Raw genomic sequence first — 13,788 nt, 5'->3', positions numbered from 1 at the left:
CGGCGCTGAACGAGCGGGACAGGGTCAGAGAAACGCGTCACTGGGCGATTTCATCGTTGTGTGAACATCGTAGGGTGTCCTCACTCAAACCCACATGGTCCAGCCTGCTACACACCTCGGCTACATGGTGCTGATCTTATGGGACTCCCCTCGTCTACGCAGTCGTAGACCGAAACCTTGTTCGTTATGCGGCGCACGACTTTACTCACTCCTTCTCACCAGGCAAACCCAGGATTAGGCCCTGGTGCCCACGGGGAAAAGCCCTGCCAACACTGGGGAAGCAGAGACGACTGACCCAGCCTGCCAGGACCTGCGAATCTGCCTGCCCTGGGCTTCATGTGGATTGAAGCTGTGTGTGTTTGGACAAGCTGCTGAACCTCTCTGAACTTTCATTTCCTCACTGCTGGGCACCTATCACCGGGCTGCTGAGAGCATCAGACACGGAAACAGGAGAGGCTGGAAGAGCAATGGGCCCACGTGGGGTCAAGGCCTTTCAGAACCCAGCTGGGGCGGGCCCGGGCATCGCTGGGCGGGGCCTGGGCGACGAGGGGCGGGGCCAGTTGTGAGGGGGCGGGGTGTGGGCTGTCAGGAGGCGGGGCCTGGAGTGGGGGGCGGAGTCCTGGCAGTGAGGGAGGAACCCGGGCACCAGGGGGCGGGACCTAGGCTTAAGTAGGCGGCAGGGGGCGGGGCCTGGGTTGTGGGGAGGGGCCTAGGCCGTAAGTAGGCGGGGAGAGGGCGGGGCCTGGGCGGCAGGGGCGGGGCCTGGGCGGTGAGGCCCCCGAGGCGGGGGCGGGGTCTGTGTGACTAGGGGCTGATCGCCGTTCGACGCGCTCGGCGCTCGCGCGGGGCCTGCTCGGCACTCGGCCGGCCTCCCTACGTACGGCGCGCGTCGCACTCGGAAGCTCCGGGCGGCGCCATCATGTCGACGGCCATGAACTTTGGGTCCAAGAGCTTCCAGCCGCGGCCCCCGGACAAGGGCAGCTTCCCGCTGGATCACTTCGGTGAGCGGCGGGAGGCCCAGACCCCGGCCCGGGCAAGCCGCGCAGCCGGGTGGGCCCCTGGCGTCCGCGCGGGGCGCAGGTGGGGAAACTGAGGCTCGGCTCAGCTCCCCCCCCCCCCCCGCCCAGGGCCTCTCCGCCGTGGTCGGGGGGTGGGAGCCGGACCAGGGAGGGCCCCTCAGGCTGGGGGCTGTGGTGTCACCAGCTGTCACCGTCGTCGAGTCCGCTCTTCGTAACCTCGGGGCTCGGACCCTGGGCCAAACCGGAAATGCCGCGGTCGCGCCCTTTGTGTTTGAGTCTTGGCTTCGGGCGAGCTCCGTGGAGGTTAGGGCTTTGAAATTGATGGGTTTCACACATTATTTCTAGATTGCTCTTTGTTTCCAGACACACAGCCAGGGTCCGCCGGGTGACACCGTGCGCCCGCCCCCGCCCCGGGGTCTCCCCGCTGTGGGTGGGCTCGGCCCGGGGGTGGTTTTCTGCGCGTTTCTGGGGAAAACAGGCTCCGGAAGGAGATGCAGCGCTGCCGGGGGATTGGGAGGCTGCGGCGGGAATGCGTCCCGTTTGCACCTGTCGCAGAAGATGCTGTTCCTTCCTCGTTCCAGGCGAATGTAAGAGCTTTAAAGAGAAGTTCATGAAGTGCCTTCGCGACCGCAATTTTGAAAACGCTTTGTGCAGAAATGAATCCAAAGAATATCTGGAATGCAGGATGGAGAGGCAAGTACCCCCCCAACAGCCGCGGCTTCTCCCACCCTCCACCTGTGCCACCAAAGCGTTTTGGCCCAGGGGTCAGGGCAGTAGCCTCTTCCCGGCCGCGGGCTCGGCCTCCGTGTTTCGGGGCTGCAGACCCTCTGGCCCCTGACATTGAGGCTCATCCGGGTGAATTGTGCCTAAGTCGATGGGCAGTCCCGGGACCTTTTCTTGAGCGACAGCGTTGTCCGCCAGTGCATTGCTTGGAGGATTTTCTCTCCAGATCTGGGAGCTCCAGACCCGTCATTAAGGTTTCGGGATCGTGCACGTACAGGTGCCGACTGAGTTAAAAGATGGGAGGGTTGTGGCACGCACTGCCTTTCTTTCACATTCTCAGACCGTAGAAATATGCATTCTGTGCTTTGTTCCGCCCAGACTCGGAGCTGTTAGGAATGTGACGGGGAGACAATGGCTGTTTAAGAAATGGTGAAAGATGAGGGACTCGTCCTGTCTCCACCAGGATTCACCAGGGCTCCCTTTTAAACAAGACAAACATGTTTCTAACTTGATCCGTTGAGATTTTACTTAAAGTCAGGACTGTTCTAACCCTTAATGGGGTAGAGCGTGTGGAGTTATGTGGTGGGGGTGGAAACGTCTTTCTCTGCCTCTGGAGCCCCCCTCCTTAGCTCACTCGGGAATCTGGTCTTCAGGCAGCCTTGTCTCACAACGGGCAACATAAAACAGTCCACTTTGGCCCTATTTCCATTTTCCAGTCACACACGCAGACCTTCCCCTCACGGCACCATCTGTGGTGCTTCCCAGGCCCACAGGTGTGCTGAGGGCCGTCTGTGGACGTTAGGGACTTTGGGGTGGTGGGCCTTCTTGGCACGTGGCCCTCAGGCGAGGCCCTTGTTCTGCCTTCCGAGCTGTTCGGGCTCACAGGAGCTTAGATCCGACAGAGGGCCACCCTGAATGCTTTAAATAGCGCGCTGGTGGGACCCGCGTGTCTGAACGGCTGTCTTTTACACTGATGCGTCTTTACGAACTGGAACTGGGTGAGTGTCTTCTTGGTGCTGCCACACTTTGGAGACAGAGTGTGGGGCCGTCGCGCCCTGTCTGAGCAAGTCACAACGCTCCGAAGCGCACCTTAACCGTCCCTCAGCCGATGCAGTGCCCGCAGCCCCTGCTTGGGGCTGCTCCAGATGGCTTTGCTGGCCTGGGTCCCCAGAGGCTCCGGCTCGCCTGGGGTCGACGTCTCTTTACCATCTTCACTGTTTGCCTGACGACTGTCTGTTTTTCTTTTAGGCAGCTAATGGCGCAAGAACCGCTGGAGAAGCTGGGGTTCGGAGATCTCATAGATGGGAAGTCAAAGACCAAAACCCAGTCTTGATGGGAGGAAGGCCGCCGGCTGTGTCGGGGGTCGTCAGGGACGGAGTGTGCTGCATGGACCTGTCACCCTGACTGTGTACTTCCTGAGGAGTGTGAGTTAGAAAGGGGCTCTTGGAATGTCCTTGAAACAGTCAGATGATGTCAGAGTAGGCATCCTCTCTGTGGTGCACCCGTAGCCAGGATGCGGCTTGTCTCTGGAAGCTTCCCAGATTATTCTGAACAGTTACTGTTCTTTTTAGATTCTCATTTTCCCCAGGGGTGTAAGGCTTCATCTTGAAATCCAAGTATGTGACAGTGTCCCCAGGGAGGCCCGTGACAGACAGGAGGCCAGCGTGTTGAGCACCGACTGGGTCAGTGAGCGGCACCTCGGCCCTCCTGTGAGGTGATGAGTTTCCATGATGAGACTCTGCGCGTCTTTTCAGGGCTGACGTGCTGAACGCTCACGAACCTCTGTTGTGTAGACGGACACTGTCAGAAAACCATTCCCCAACAGAGTGGTTTCCTTTTGTATTTGTAAACATATATGCTAGCTTATTTCCTTTTTTTTTTTTTAACAAAATAAGTATACAAACTAGGAAGTGAGTAATAGAAGTCGCCTGGCTTTGGACGTATTTGACGTCTTGATCTTTTCTTCATAATGCCCGAATCCCGCGTATCTTTCTGATCAAGGGGTTGTTTTCTGATTTGTATCAGACTATATTTATAAAACTAGATGTTTGATTTGAATAACTCCTTCATTGTAACTCTGGAAAATAGAATGTCAGTACATTTGCGGTGTGGCTTACATGGTCGTCTTCCCGTTTCTGTACTCTAAGAACGCCCACACCTGCCTCTGGGTCCCCGAGCGTGTACTGGAGGATGTCCTGTAGCATCACGGTTCCATCCACCGGTGCTGAGAGCAGTCGTTCTCGGCCAGGCTGTTTCCAGAATTGACTGCAGGTCATTTAAACCTCACAGGTGTCCAAACCCTCAGCCAGGGTTTCTGGGGTGATTGGGAGTGTGGCCAGGGTTCAGAACCATGGGCAGAAGGCTCTGGGCCTGTTTCCCCTCGGACCTGCCCCCGTCGGTTGCTTTCCCCAGCTCCCGGTCAGCTGGCTTTCGTCCTGGTGTGGCCAGTGGCGGATGGTGTTGGCAGAATCCAGGGTGTGTCCCTTCTGGGCTCTGAGTCTTCTCCAGGCTCTCGAAGGTGGGGGCAGCCGGCCTAGATTCCCACCTGGGCTCCAGGAAGTCACCGCCCTCTGCTCCTCGGCCATGGGTGGCAGAGGCGTCTCGCCCGCATCTGTCCTCTGCAGTAACGTCCCTCTCTTTTCAGTCCGCGGTGGTGCATGTCTCCTGGTCGGGCCCTGCCTGTATCACGTCCCTCCCACGGCTGGTTCCATCTCGCTCAGCGCCCTTTACCATGTTCACGGTTTAGCTCCAACTCCTGCCATCTGCAGCTTGTCGCTGCTCATTATGTGGTCTCTGTCTTACGCTTCTAGTTGTGCTGCAGGTTTTTTTGCATATTATTGCCTAGTTTATGAAAAGTCTTGATTTTTTTTTAAGATTTTATTTTTTCATTTTTCTCCCCAAAGTTCCCCAGTACCTAGTTGTATATTCTTAGTTGTGTGTCCTTCTAGTTGTGGCATGTGGGACGCTGCCTCACTATGGCCTGATGAGCGGTGCCATGTCCACACACAGGGTTCGAACCGGTGAAACCCTGGGCCGCCTCAGCAGAGCCCTTGAACTTAACCATTCGGCCACGGGGCCGGCCCCAAAAGTCTTGATTTTTATTGCCAACTGAGCCATCAAACTATTTTGTGCTTTCTAACAGTACAGAAGGACGCATGCACAAGGTTATACGTTGCGGCCCTTTTTGTAATTACAGAGCATTGAAGTGGCCCCAATGCCCGTGCATGCGAGTCCTCGCATCTCCCGTGTCTCCTCACAGCGGGCGCTGCAGCCGCAGCAGGGAAGTGGGGAGAAGGGTGGGGACCCACACTGGCCAAACCCACACGGAGCAACTTCACACAGGAACATGCTGTGAGCTGAGGACAGCAGAGTCCCAGAGGGTATCTAGTGTGTTAAAGAGAAAGAGAGCCAAGAAGCCATACAGATAGCTGCATATCCGTACAAAAGGGAAATTCAGGAAGGACAAACCACAAACTTCTCGAACAGTCAGGAGCGGGTGGGCAGGCTCACGAGCACCATCTCTCTGTACCTTTTACTCTCGTTCTGACTCTGGACCACACTCGTGTTCTGCATGCTCAAAACACAAGCCGAGATGTGGGGGGACCCACAACGGAGCACCAACAGTACCAACAGCCCAAGCCCAACCGATTACAAAGGCCAGCTCTGACCAGCCTGAAGGGGCGGGGGGACGACTCGCCGAAGTAACTTTGGAAAACAGCATTTTGACCAAAGCTAGAGACAAAGAGACAAAATTCTGTGCTCTAGTTAGTGAATTTGTTTTTCACACGGACGACAATTCTGAAACTATGCATATTCTAAGATTGAAAAATTAGATGTTGTGGGTAATGGGAGCCGGGTGTGTGGAACTCCTGGTGTTCTAACGTATAAAGGCAGCCAGATGTGGAAACAGATGCAGGGGTGTGTGTGAGTGTGTGCATGCATGAGTGTGCGCGTCTCCATACAAGTGTTCCCCAGCTCCGTGCACCCAGGGTCCTGGAAGCAGCAGCACCCTGAACAGGATGCACGCCCAGCGCCGGATCTTGGATTGTAAGACCGCTCTCTGCCGAAGGAACCAGGGCCCCTCGAAGGGATGGCTGACTCCAGGCCGGGGCTGGGAGAGCCCAAGGTGAGCCTCGACCGTCTTGTGTCGGAAAGTAAGGCACTGCTGCAGAGCAGTGGGGCTTGTCAGAAGGACACAGGCGGCCGCGTGAAGGAGACCCAGTGGCCACATCAGGGACACTGGGCAAGAAAATGAAGACCATGACAGGGTCTAGCCCTCAGAAGGCATTTCCACCCAGGAGCCCCTGCCGGTAGAATGAATAGTGGAATTCATATCAGTCGGAGAGGGGCAGCTCCTGACGATGACTAAGGCAGCAGGAATGGCGGGAGGAGAGTCCCCGCTGGCACCTTCCTGGGTGATAATGCCTGCAGACAAGGCCAGCAGCCGGTCCTGGAGTCAGTGGGCAGAGTGGGATGGGGAACGGGGTTTGCCTGCCCTGGAGGACCTCCCCATCAGGCCCTTGGTGATGTCACAGGGAACAGCGGGGACCTCACAGTGTGGGCCCCTGGACCGAGTGGTCACCACAGCTCGGGCCCCGATCCCCTGCCCTAGGCAGGCGCAGCATCACTTCTGTGGTTTTCGTGCCAGAAATGCCTAACCTCAATCTAATGAGAAAACACCAGACAAACCCAAACTGAGGGACATTCTACGGAATGAAGACCAGCACTCTTCAAAGTGTCAGGGTGCTAAAGACAAACTGTCTGAATTGCTGCCCCCACCCCAGGGGTCCAAGGAGACGTGAGGCTAACCGCTCAGGTCCTGGGCTGGGAAGGGCGGTGGGGGCCAGTCGGCGAGACATGAAGATCTCGGAGAGCTCCCGGGATGTTTGATTCTTGTTCTGTCATTATGTAAGATGTTATTTGGGGAAGCTGGGCTTACGAACTCTGTCCTATTTTTGGAAGTCTGAAATTATTTCAAAACAAAACGTTAAAATATTTTGTACTAAACTCTTTGTAGTTGAACTTTCTATATACACAATTGAGTGAATTCTTTTCTGGAAATAACTTTCAGTGAATTTCAAAAAGGGTATCGCAGACATAAGTGGTTTCAGCAAGTCAGGAGAGGAAGCAGAGAGAGGAGCTGACTTCTTCACGAAGGAACCTGTGGTTTTCTAGATGTGCGTGCTGAAAATGCAGTGCTTAGCGATGCAGACGTCCTGTCTGTCCTGCCAGGCTCCCAGGAGGTATTTTTGGTAGTGCGTCATTTGTCACGTAAAGCACGCGTTTTGTCTCATCGTCAGGATGAGCCAACGGACGGCGTTATGAAAGGCACCGAAAGCCACTTTCCAGAATGGTTCCCCAGTGCTCCCCTTAGGTGGGAGATAGGTCGGAGAGGTCAGAGGCAGCAAGGGTCTGGCCTGGGGCCCCTGCCGCCTGCCCAGGAAGATGAGCCCCACCTTGGTCTGGCCCACGCGCGCCCCTGGGAGGGGGTGCAGGATGTCCCCAGGGCCTCCGCACGAGTCACATCAGGGAAAGCTTGAGGCTCAGGGCTGTGTCCTCCCCTGTCCCCCGTGTGTCCCTGCACTCTGCCAGCCCTGGCCCTCCCAGCCCGCAGGCGCAAGTCCTGTTAGTTTCCTGCTGCAGCGCTGACAAGTGACCACAAGCTCCTGGCTTAAACAACACAAATTTATATTCCTGTTCTGAGGTCAGCTGGGGCTGCAGGGCTGCACTTCCCCCAGGGGCTCCGCGGAGTCCTTCCCTGCCTCTTCCAGCTTCTGGCGGTGCCTGCTCTCCTTGGCCCGTGGCCCCTCCTCCATCCTCAGAGCATCTGCTCCCTGACTGCTTTCGTCCTGTCCTCACGCCACCTTCTCTGACTCTGACCCCCCCCCACTTCTAGGGACCCTCTCGATGACATTCCCCCCGACAATCCGGGATCCTCTCCCATCTTGAGGTCCCTGATGTAACCTCCTCTGCAGTCAGGCTCACAGGCTCTGGGCACGGGCACGGGCACATGGACATCTCTGGGCCATTGCTCTGCCCACCACACCTCCCTGGCCCGTGAAGAGCTCTAGCAGTGGTGTGGAAGGGACATGTGGGGGACACCCTCGGATCCCTGAGCAGCTGGCTGGCAAGGAGCTCAGCGCATGTCCATGCCCAGAGAAGGCTGGGTCCTGCCCTAGAGGACATGTGCCCCGGCAGCTGTGGGGTCTGTCTCCATTTTCCGCAGCAACTGGTCATGGCTCGGGTTTTCCCAGGGCTGAGTTCAAACCCCACGTTGCTCTGTGATCTTGGGTGCTGACTTTGTGCTGCGCCTTGCTGGCCAACAACGAGAGTGGGTGTGCACTTGATAAACAGGGTCAGAGGGTCAGGACCAGCCATTGCCTGAGTGGCCTGGCCCTTCTCCCTGGAGCGCTGGTCCATCTAGATGTTTCCTAGTCTTACGTAGACAGGGAGGTGCTCGGAATCCTGTACAGCAGGTGCTCACGACGCCTGACCAGGTGACGGATTGTTGGCGCTACGTGGCTGTCCTCTTCGTATTTTCCTTTATGATTATGTTTTGTGACAAGCGTGTGTTATTTTTATAGAAACAATAAAATCATTAGTTTAAGAAAACCCACTGCATTTAGAGTAATTTTATATCGTCTATGAGTTGCATGCCTGTGGCTGTAATTGTATATTGTCCATAAATAGAGCCCAGTGTATCTTCCCTGGTGAAACTGCTGGCGTGCGTGTTGGAACGTGACACAGCCCTGCTGGCGTCCGCAGAGCACATGGGCCTGGCGAGGGGCAGCCTGATGTCCCTGCGGTCGTCGGGATTGGCCCTTTGAGGGAGGGGCCGTGTTGTCTGCCCCTGTGTCCCCGCAGGAAGCCGGCCCTCGGCGCCCCCGCACGCGGGCTGCTTTCTGTCCACGGGGCCCGCTTTGTGCTGGTCTTCACTGGCAGGGAAAGAGGGCCTGTCCGTGGTGCGGGGTCCCCTTGTGAGATCAGACACTTATGGATGAGAAGGCAGGGGTTTTATTGTGGCCAGAGACGCTCGAGTGGCTCTGTCGGAGCCCTGTGATAAATCGAGGGCTCTCCATCCTCCTCTGGAGGGACATGGTTGGGTTTCCCGGTGGCTTGCATCCCGTGCTGCCAGGCTGCCAGGCACCTTAGATTTGGCTCTCCCACTGGTGGCCTGGAGGACGTTATCCGTCAGCTTACTTCCATTAGGGGACACACACCACGTGGCTGTGCCCACCCTGTGCTACGGGATGTTCCGACCCCGCTGTCATGTGGCGGCTGCTGTGCTCCCGGGAAGGTGGGAGTCTGGGTAGCGTCGGCCCTGTGTGCGGTGCTGGTTGAACTGCTCCTCCGCGGCCCGTGTGGGCAGGGAGGACCCAGAATGCTCAAGGTCAGGCAGAGCAGGCCCCTCCCGGTGCTGGACTTGGGGGGTCAGCATGGTACAGGGCCCCTCCAGACCTGCCGGTGGTCCAGCTCCTGTCTGTGGCCGCTGGAAAGTCCTGAGAATTCCGTACCACAGCACAGGCCTCAGGCCTCTTGTCCCCTCGCCTTTGGAGGGCCCTCCAGCCTCTGTGCCCTGGTTAGCTCTTTTGTCACCTCTGGCAGGGCTGTCTTTCTGGAACGGCGCTCCCCTCTGGGTGTGCTTCACCACCTCTGGCTTCTGCAAAGTCAGGCCTGGTCCACCCCTCCCTCCCCTGGCCACAGGGGAGCCCCCGCCTTGTCGAGCAGAGGAGGGGCAGTTCTGGTTCTGTGCAGGCCCCGACAGTGTGGGCGTGGGCAGCTCGGAGATAACAGTAGCCCGAGGAGGCCTCCAGGTCCTGTGACAGGAGAGAGCTGGCCCCAGGAGCCACCCTGAGGCTGGGCCGTGGGTGGGAGGGAAACCTCCAAGCCTGGCTGCGGGTGACCTCCTGGGCGGCTCGGAGCTCAGGCTGAGCAGTCAGGCCTGGCCCCGTGCAGTGGCAGCTGGTCATCAGAGTAGCCGTTCTGAGACCCATGTCTGACCAGGCGGGAGAGGGCCCTCTGCTCCCAGAGGGAGTGGAGCGAGCGTCCGGGGGTGTGTTCTCTGGAATCACCCTGCCCCTGCCCTATGCACAGCGAGCTGCCGCCGGCCAGGAGCCCCTCCAGCATGTCACCTGGGCTTCCAGTCCCCGGCACAGGCTGGGGGTGGGGATTTGGGGCAGGGGAGCTGTCCCCTGGCAGAGGGACTGCACAGGCCAGCTGCTTCTCAGGAGCACTGCTGTCGTCTCTGGCACACGTGCTTGCACACTCGGGCTCGCTCCACGCACAGTTCACTGGGCCCGCGGGTGCCGTGTTCTCTGGTGCACCCGCGTTACTCACCCTCTTCCCCCTGCCCGAGCCCCTCCCTCCTCCTCCTGGGGGACGCCCCTAGTCCCTCCAGGCCAGGCCTCAGTGTCTGCCCGCTGTCGCTGGGAGAGGTTCTCAGCTCCAGGGAGGGGCTGTGGTCGGCCTCACTGACACAGGTGGAGGGCCAGAGTAGGCTGTGCTGGAGGCGCCCAGTAATATCTGTGGAACTCATTGCTGTCGTCCAGCACTGTGGACGCAGCCGGGAGACAATCAGACAGCAGACTGAGTGTGCCCACAACTGCCCGGAAACCAGCGTCCAGTCAGCCCCTGGTCAGCCTGGAGCCTCCTCACTCGTCTCCTTTCTCCCTGCAAGTGGGAGGTGGCAGACGGAACCCTAGTTACTGCTGCTGAGCCCTGGAGAGGGACCGTGGGGATCACGGGCCAGGGAGTGCCCCGTTCCCAGTCTCATCCTGGCGCTCTCGAGGTTTGGGTGAGCATCTGTCTCAGAAGCATGGGTCGGCCCTGGCCCCTCCATCGTGGTGGTGGCCCCGGGAGACTCCGCCCTGCTGGGAGCCGCTGCGGAGATGGTAGACTGACTGTACAAAGGCTTCGTCCGCGGCCCGCCCCTCAAACCCTCAGGAGCTTTCCTTGCATCCTGCCTTGGCCTGCCTCCCATGTGGCTCCTGCTCTGGACAGCCGGCTGTGACCTCTCCAGGCCCCACGCGTTGGGGGTTCCAGGTAGAGCTATAGTAATGGGGCTGCAGCAGCTGGGGCGGGATACCGCCTCTCTTCCAATCCAGGGACGCCTCCACATGGCTCCTTGAGGGGACCTGCTTGGGCTTCCTCACTGCACAGCAGTCTCAGGGCTCCAGCAAGAGGGTGCAGCCAGCAGCGTCAGAGGAGGATGTCACTAACTGTCCCAGGTTCCGGGGAGGGACATAGACCCACCCTCTGCAAGGGGAAGAGTGTGCCAACTGTGTCACAGGTCTTGAACCCCAACATGATGTGGGGAGCGTTCCCTGGACGGGGGCTGAGGGCCAGTCCTGGCTCTGGGGCGGGAGATACTCAGCCAAACCTGAGAGAAAGCCCAGAGGCCAGAGGAGACTCAGGAACAACAGGGCGCCCCCCCCTCCCCGGTCCCCATTGCCTGCAGCACTCTCCAGGGCTCAGCAATAAACCCGCAACTTCCAGTAGCTTCCGGGGGCCTCCGTTAGCCAGGGTTCTGCTTGCCACCTTCCACATTTGGATTTACAAACCCAGCTGCGGATGGGACTCTGAGCCACGTGGGGCCTTCCCATGTTTCTGACCGCGCTTTCTGGATGCGAGGGGAAACGGTGCATTTGGGCCCCAGGGACGGAGCGCAGCCTGGCGATGGAAGCTTTGGGCTGTAGAGTGCAGGCCCCGGGGCGGCTCCCGAGGGGCCAGCAGTGTTGGAAGGACAAGGGTCTGGATGGGTGTCGGGGGCTGGGCTGGGGACACTCCCAGGGCGGGGTCTCTCCTCCAGGCATCTGTGGTGCCCGGGGTGGATCCTTCTGGAGATGCCAGGCTGGGGTAGCACTTTGGGGAACAGACTGGGCCACTGAATTGCAAAAGCCCCATGATGGATTGGTGCGGGCCACCCACTCAGGAAACCCACTCTCCTTTCCCTTCTTCCCTCTGACCCGGGAACAGCGGCGCCTTGGGGACAGAATGTGGTGGTGTGGCGGCCCCTGCCGGACAGTGGCGGCACTGCAGCGCCTGAAGAGGGTTGCCTGGAAGGCACAGTGTGTATGCACTGGGCCCCACACTCTGAGAACTAGAGACAGGGCTGTGCGCCCTCAGACCCCAGATCCTCCTGACATGACGCTGGGTGGGGGCCGGGGGCTCGGAGAGCAGGCCAAGCTGGGGCCCATCCACACCGTGCCCGCTGCCCCGTGCCAGCACCTCTGTCATGTCAGAGCAGCTTGGAGCAGCTCACTGGGCACCACGGCGGGCAGTGACCAGTGGCAGGGGCTCCCCGTCCATACCCAGACCGCCTGCCCAAGGGCAGGGGCTGCGGGGAGTGGAAATAGGAGCTGGGTCCTGAGGGAACTGTTGCGACAAGACGACACAGGGGTGCTGGGAAGGGGGAGCCAGGGGAGGACTCATTCCAGGCCAGAGGGCCTGTGGACAGCATGGCCCCGGCCTCCCAGCACCTGGGGCCCAGGCCTGGGGTGCAGGAGTCTGTCCAGCTATGGGCGACTGAGGCACATGGCCTGAGAGAGGCCTGGACGTGGTGGCCATGGGGCCTGGGTCTCTGAGACCACCCTGGCCAGTTAGCCCTCACTGGTTGTAAGCTGCCCCAAACTTAGCTTCAAACAACTGCAGCTTGTGGTTACCGTTCTCATCTCTGGGACCGGCTTTGCCATCAGCTCTAGGACCGGGTCTGATATCAGCTGTGCTCAGCGCTGTCCTCACCAGGCGGTACCTGAGGCTGCTCACTTGGGTGGCTGCACCTGAGCTGGGAGGACTCCAGCAGCTGAGGCTGATAGAGCCGACCAGGCACCACCCTCTCTGGGCTCTCGCCACGTGGCCACTGCAGTCTGGTGGCTTCAGGAAAGCTGGGCTTCATGCTTCGTGGCTCAGGCTCCCAAGGAGAGAGAGACAGAGACAGAGAGATAGAGACAGAGAAAGAGACATAGAGTGTGCAGCCACCAGGCAGGAGCTGCGTCCTGCTCTGACCTGGCCTCCGAAGCCACAGGCGTCCTGCAGCCTTCCTGCACTGGTTGGGGCAGTCACGACGCCCACCCAGATTCGAGGCAAGAACATGGATCCCATGGATCCGTGGGAGGTGGGAAGAATGTCAGTCATGTTCTAGAAGATGAGGTGGGAGGGAAGACAGAGTCCGAGACAGATGACTTATTAGATGGCTGGATGGGTGGATGAGTGGGGGACAGACAGAGGGATCGTCTCTGGGAGATGGGCACCCCGTCTGAGGCCCGTCCTGCTGTGCTGGCTCACGGCCTCGGGCGCGGCAGAGGCAGGCGCTGTCTGCAGTGTGGGGAGCCTGACGAGCTGCGCCTGCCCCCACGCCTTCCTGAGCTCTTCGAGGCTGCGAGGCTTCTCGGCCTTCCCCGTCTGGGGGGTGGGGGGTGGGGATGCTCATCTTGGCCTCAGCCCTGCGCTCTGGTCCTGGAGACAACCCTCAGGAGATGTGAGACCCAGCCCCTCCCAGCCTCAGTCTCCCCACCTACTAAGGGGCATGATGTCAGCCTCTCGTGGGGCTGCTGTGGGGGAGATGAAGGGCCCCCTTCATTCCGTGGGGGCTGGGTGGGCTCAGCACAGGGGCCTGTGGCCCCAGGTTCAGAGCACAGACGTGAGAAACACAAAAGCTGCTCAGATCTTATTTAAACACAGGGCAAACACTTCTCAGACCCGGGGCCTGTGTGAACAGGACTCACGTGAGCAGAGTCACACAGCATCTGTCCTTCTCTGACTGGTGTATGTCACTGAGCATCACGTTTTCGAGGTTCCTCCACGATTAGCAGGTGTCAGTGCCTCATCCCTTAATGTGGCTGCGTAGTATTCCATCACTGACACACTACGTTGTGTTATCCATCATCCGTCGGTGGCCACTCGGGTCGTTTCCGCCTTTGGCTGTTGTGAGTGATGCTGCTGTGGACATTCATGTACCAACCTCTGCGTGGGTGTATGTTTTCGTTTCTCTTGGGTGTGTCCCTGGGAGTGGCTGGCTGGGCCACACGGCAGCTCTGGGTTTAACTGT

General features: G+C 59.1%; 1 protein-coding gene across 1 annotated transcript; it reads left to right on the top strand.

Moving 5' to 3' along the window:
- Positions 1 to 780: 780 nt before the first annotated feature.
- Positions 781 to 3,625, top strand: COX19 (cytochrome c oxidase assembly factor COX19). Its single transcript, XM_070484051.1, has 3 exons — positions 781 to 1,001; positions 1,601 to 1,716; positions 2,995 to 3,625. The coding sequence occupies exons 1-3, from the start codon at positions 920 to 922 to the stop codon at positions 3,073 to 3,075; spliced, it is 279 nt and encodes a 92-aa protein (XP_070340152.1). The 5' UTR covers positions 781 to 919; the 3' UTR covers positions 3,076 to 3,625.
- Positions 3,626 to 13,788: the final 10,163 nt, after the last annotated feature.

Source organism: Equus asinus, chromosome 14, assembly GCF_041296235.1.
Source record: "Equus asinus isolate D_3611 breed Donkey chromosome 14, EquAss-T2T_v2, whole genome shotgun sequence".
NCBI classification, from domain to species: domain Eukaryota; kingdom Metazoa; phylum Chordata; class Mammalia; order Perissodactyla; family Equidae; genus Equus; species Equus asinus.
Note: the sequence above shows the minus strand (reverse complement) of the source record. Positions and strands in the feature narration are given on the sequence as shown.

Coding starts and splice junctions, on each gene's coding strand:
- COX19 (XM_070484051.1), top strand. CDS start 920: ATGTCGACGGCCATGAACTTTGGGTCCAAGAGCTTCCAGCCGCGGCCC. Junction 1,002..1,600: donor CTTCCCGCTGGATCACTTCG/GTGAGCGGCGGG, acceptor TCCTCGTTCCAG/GCGAATGTAAGAGCTTTAAA. Junction 1,717..2,994: donor AATGCAGGATGGAGAGGCAA/GTACCCCCCCAA, acceptor TCTTTTAGGCAG/CTAATGGCGCAAGAACCGCT.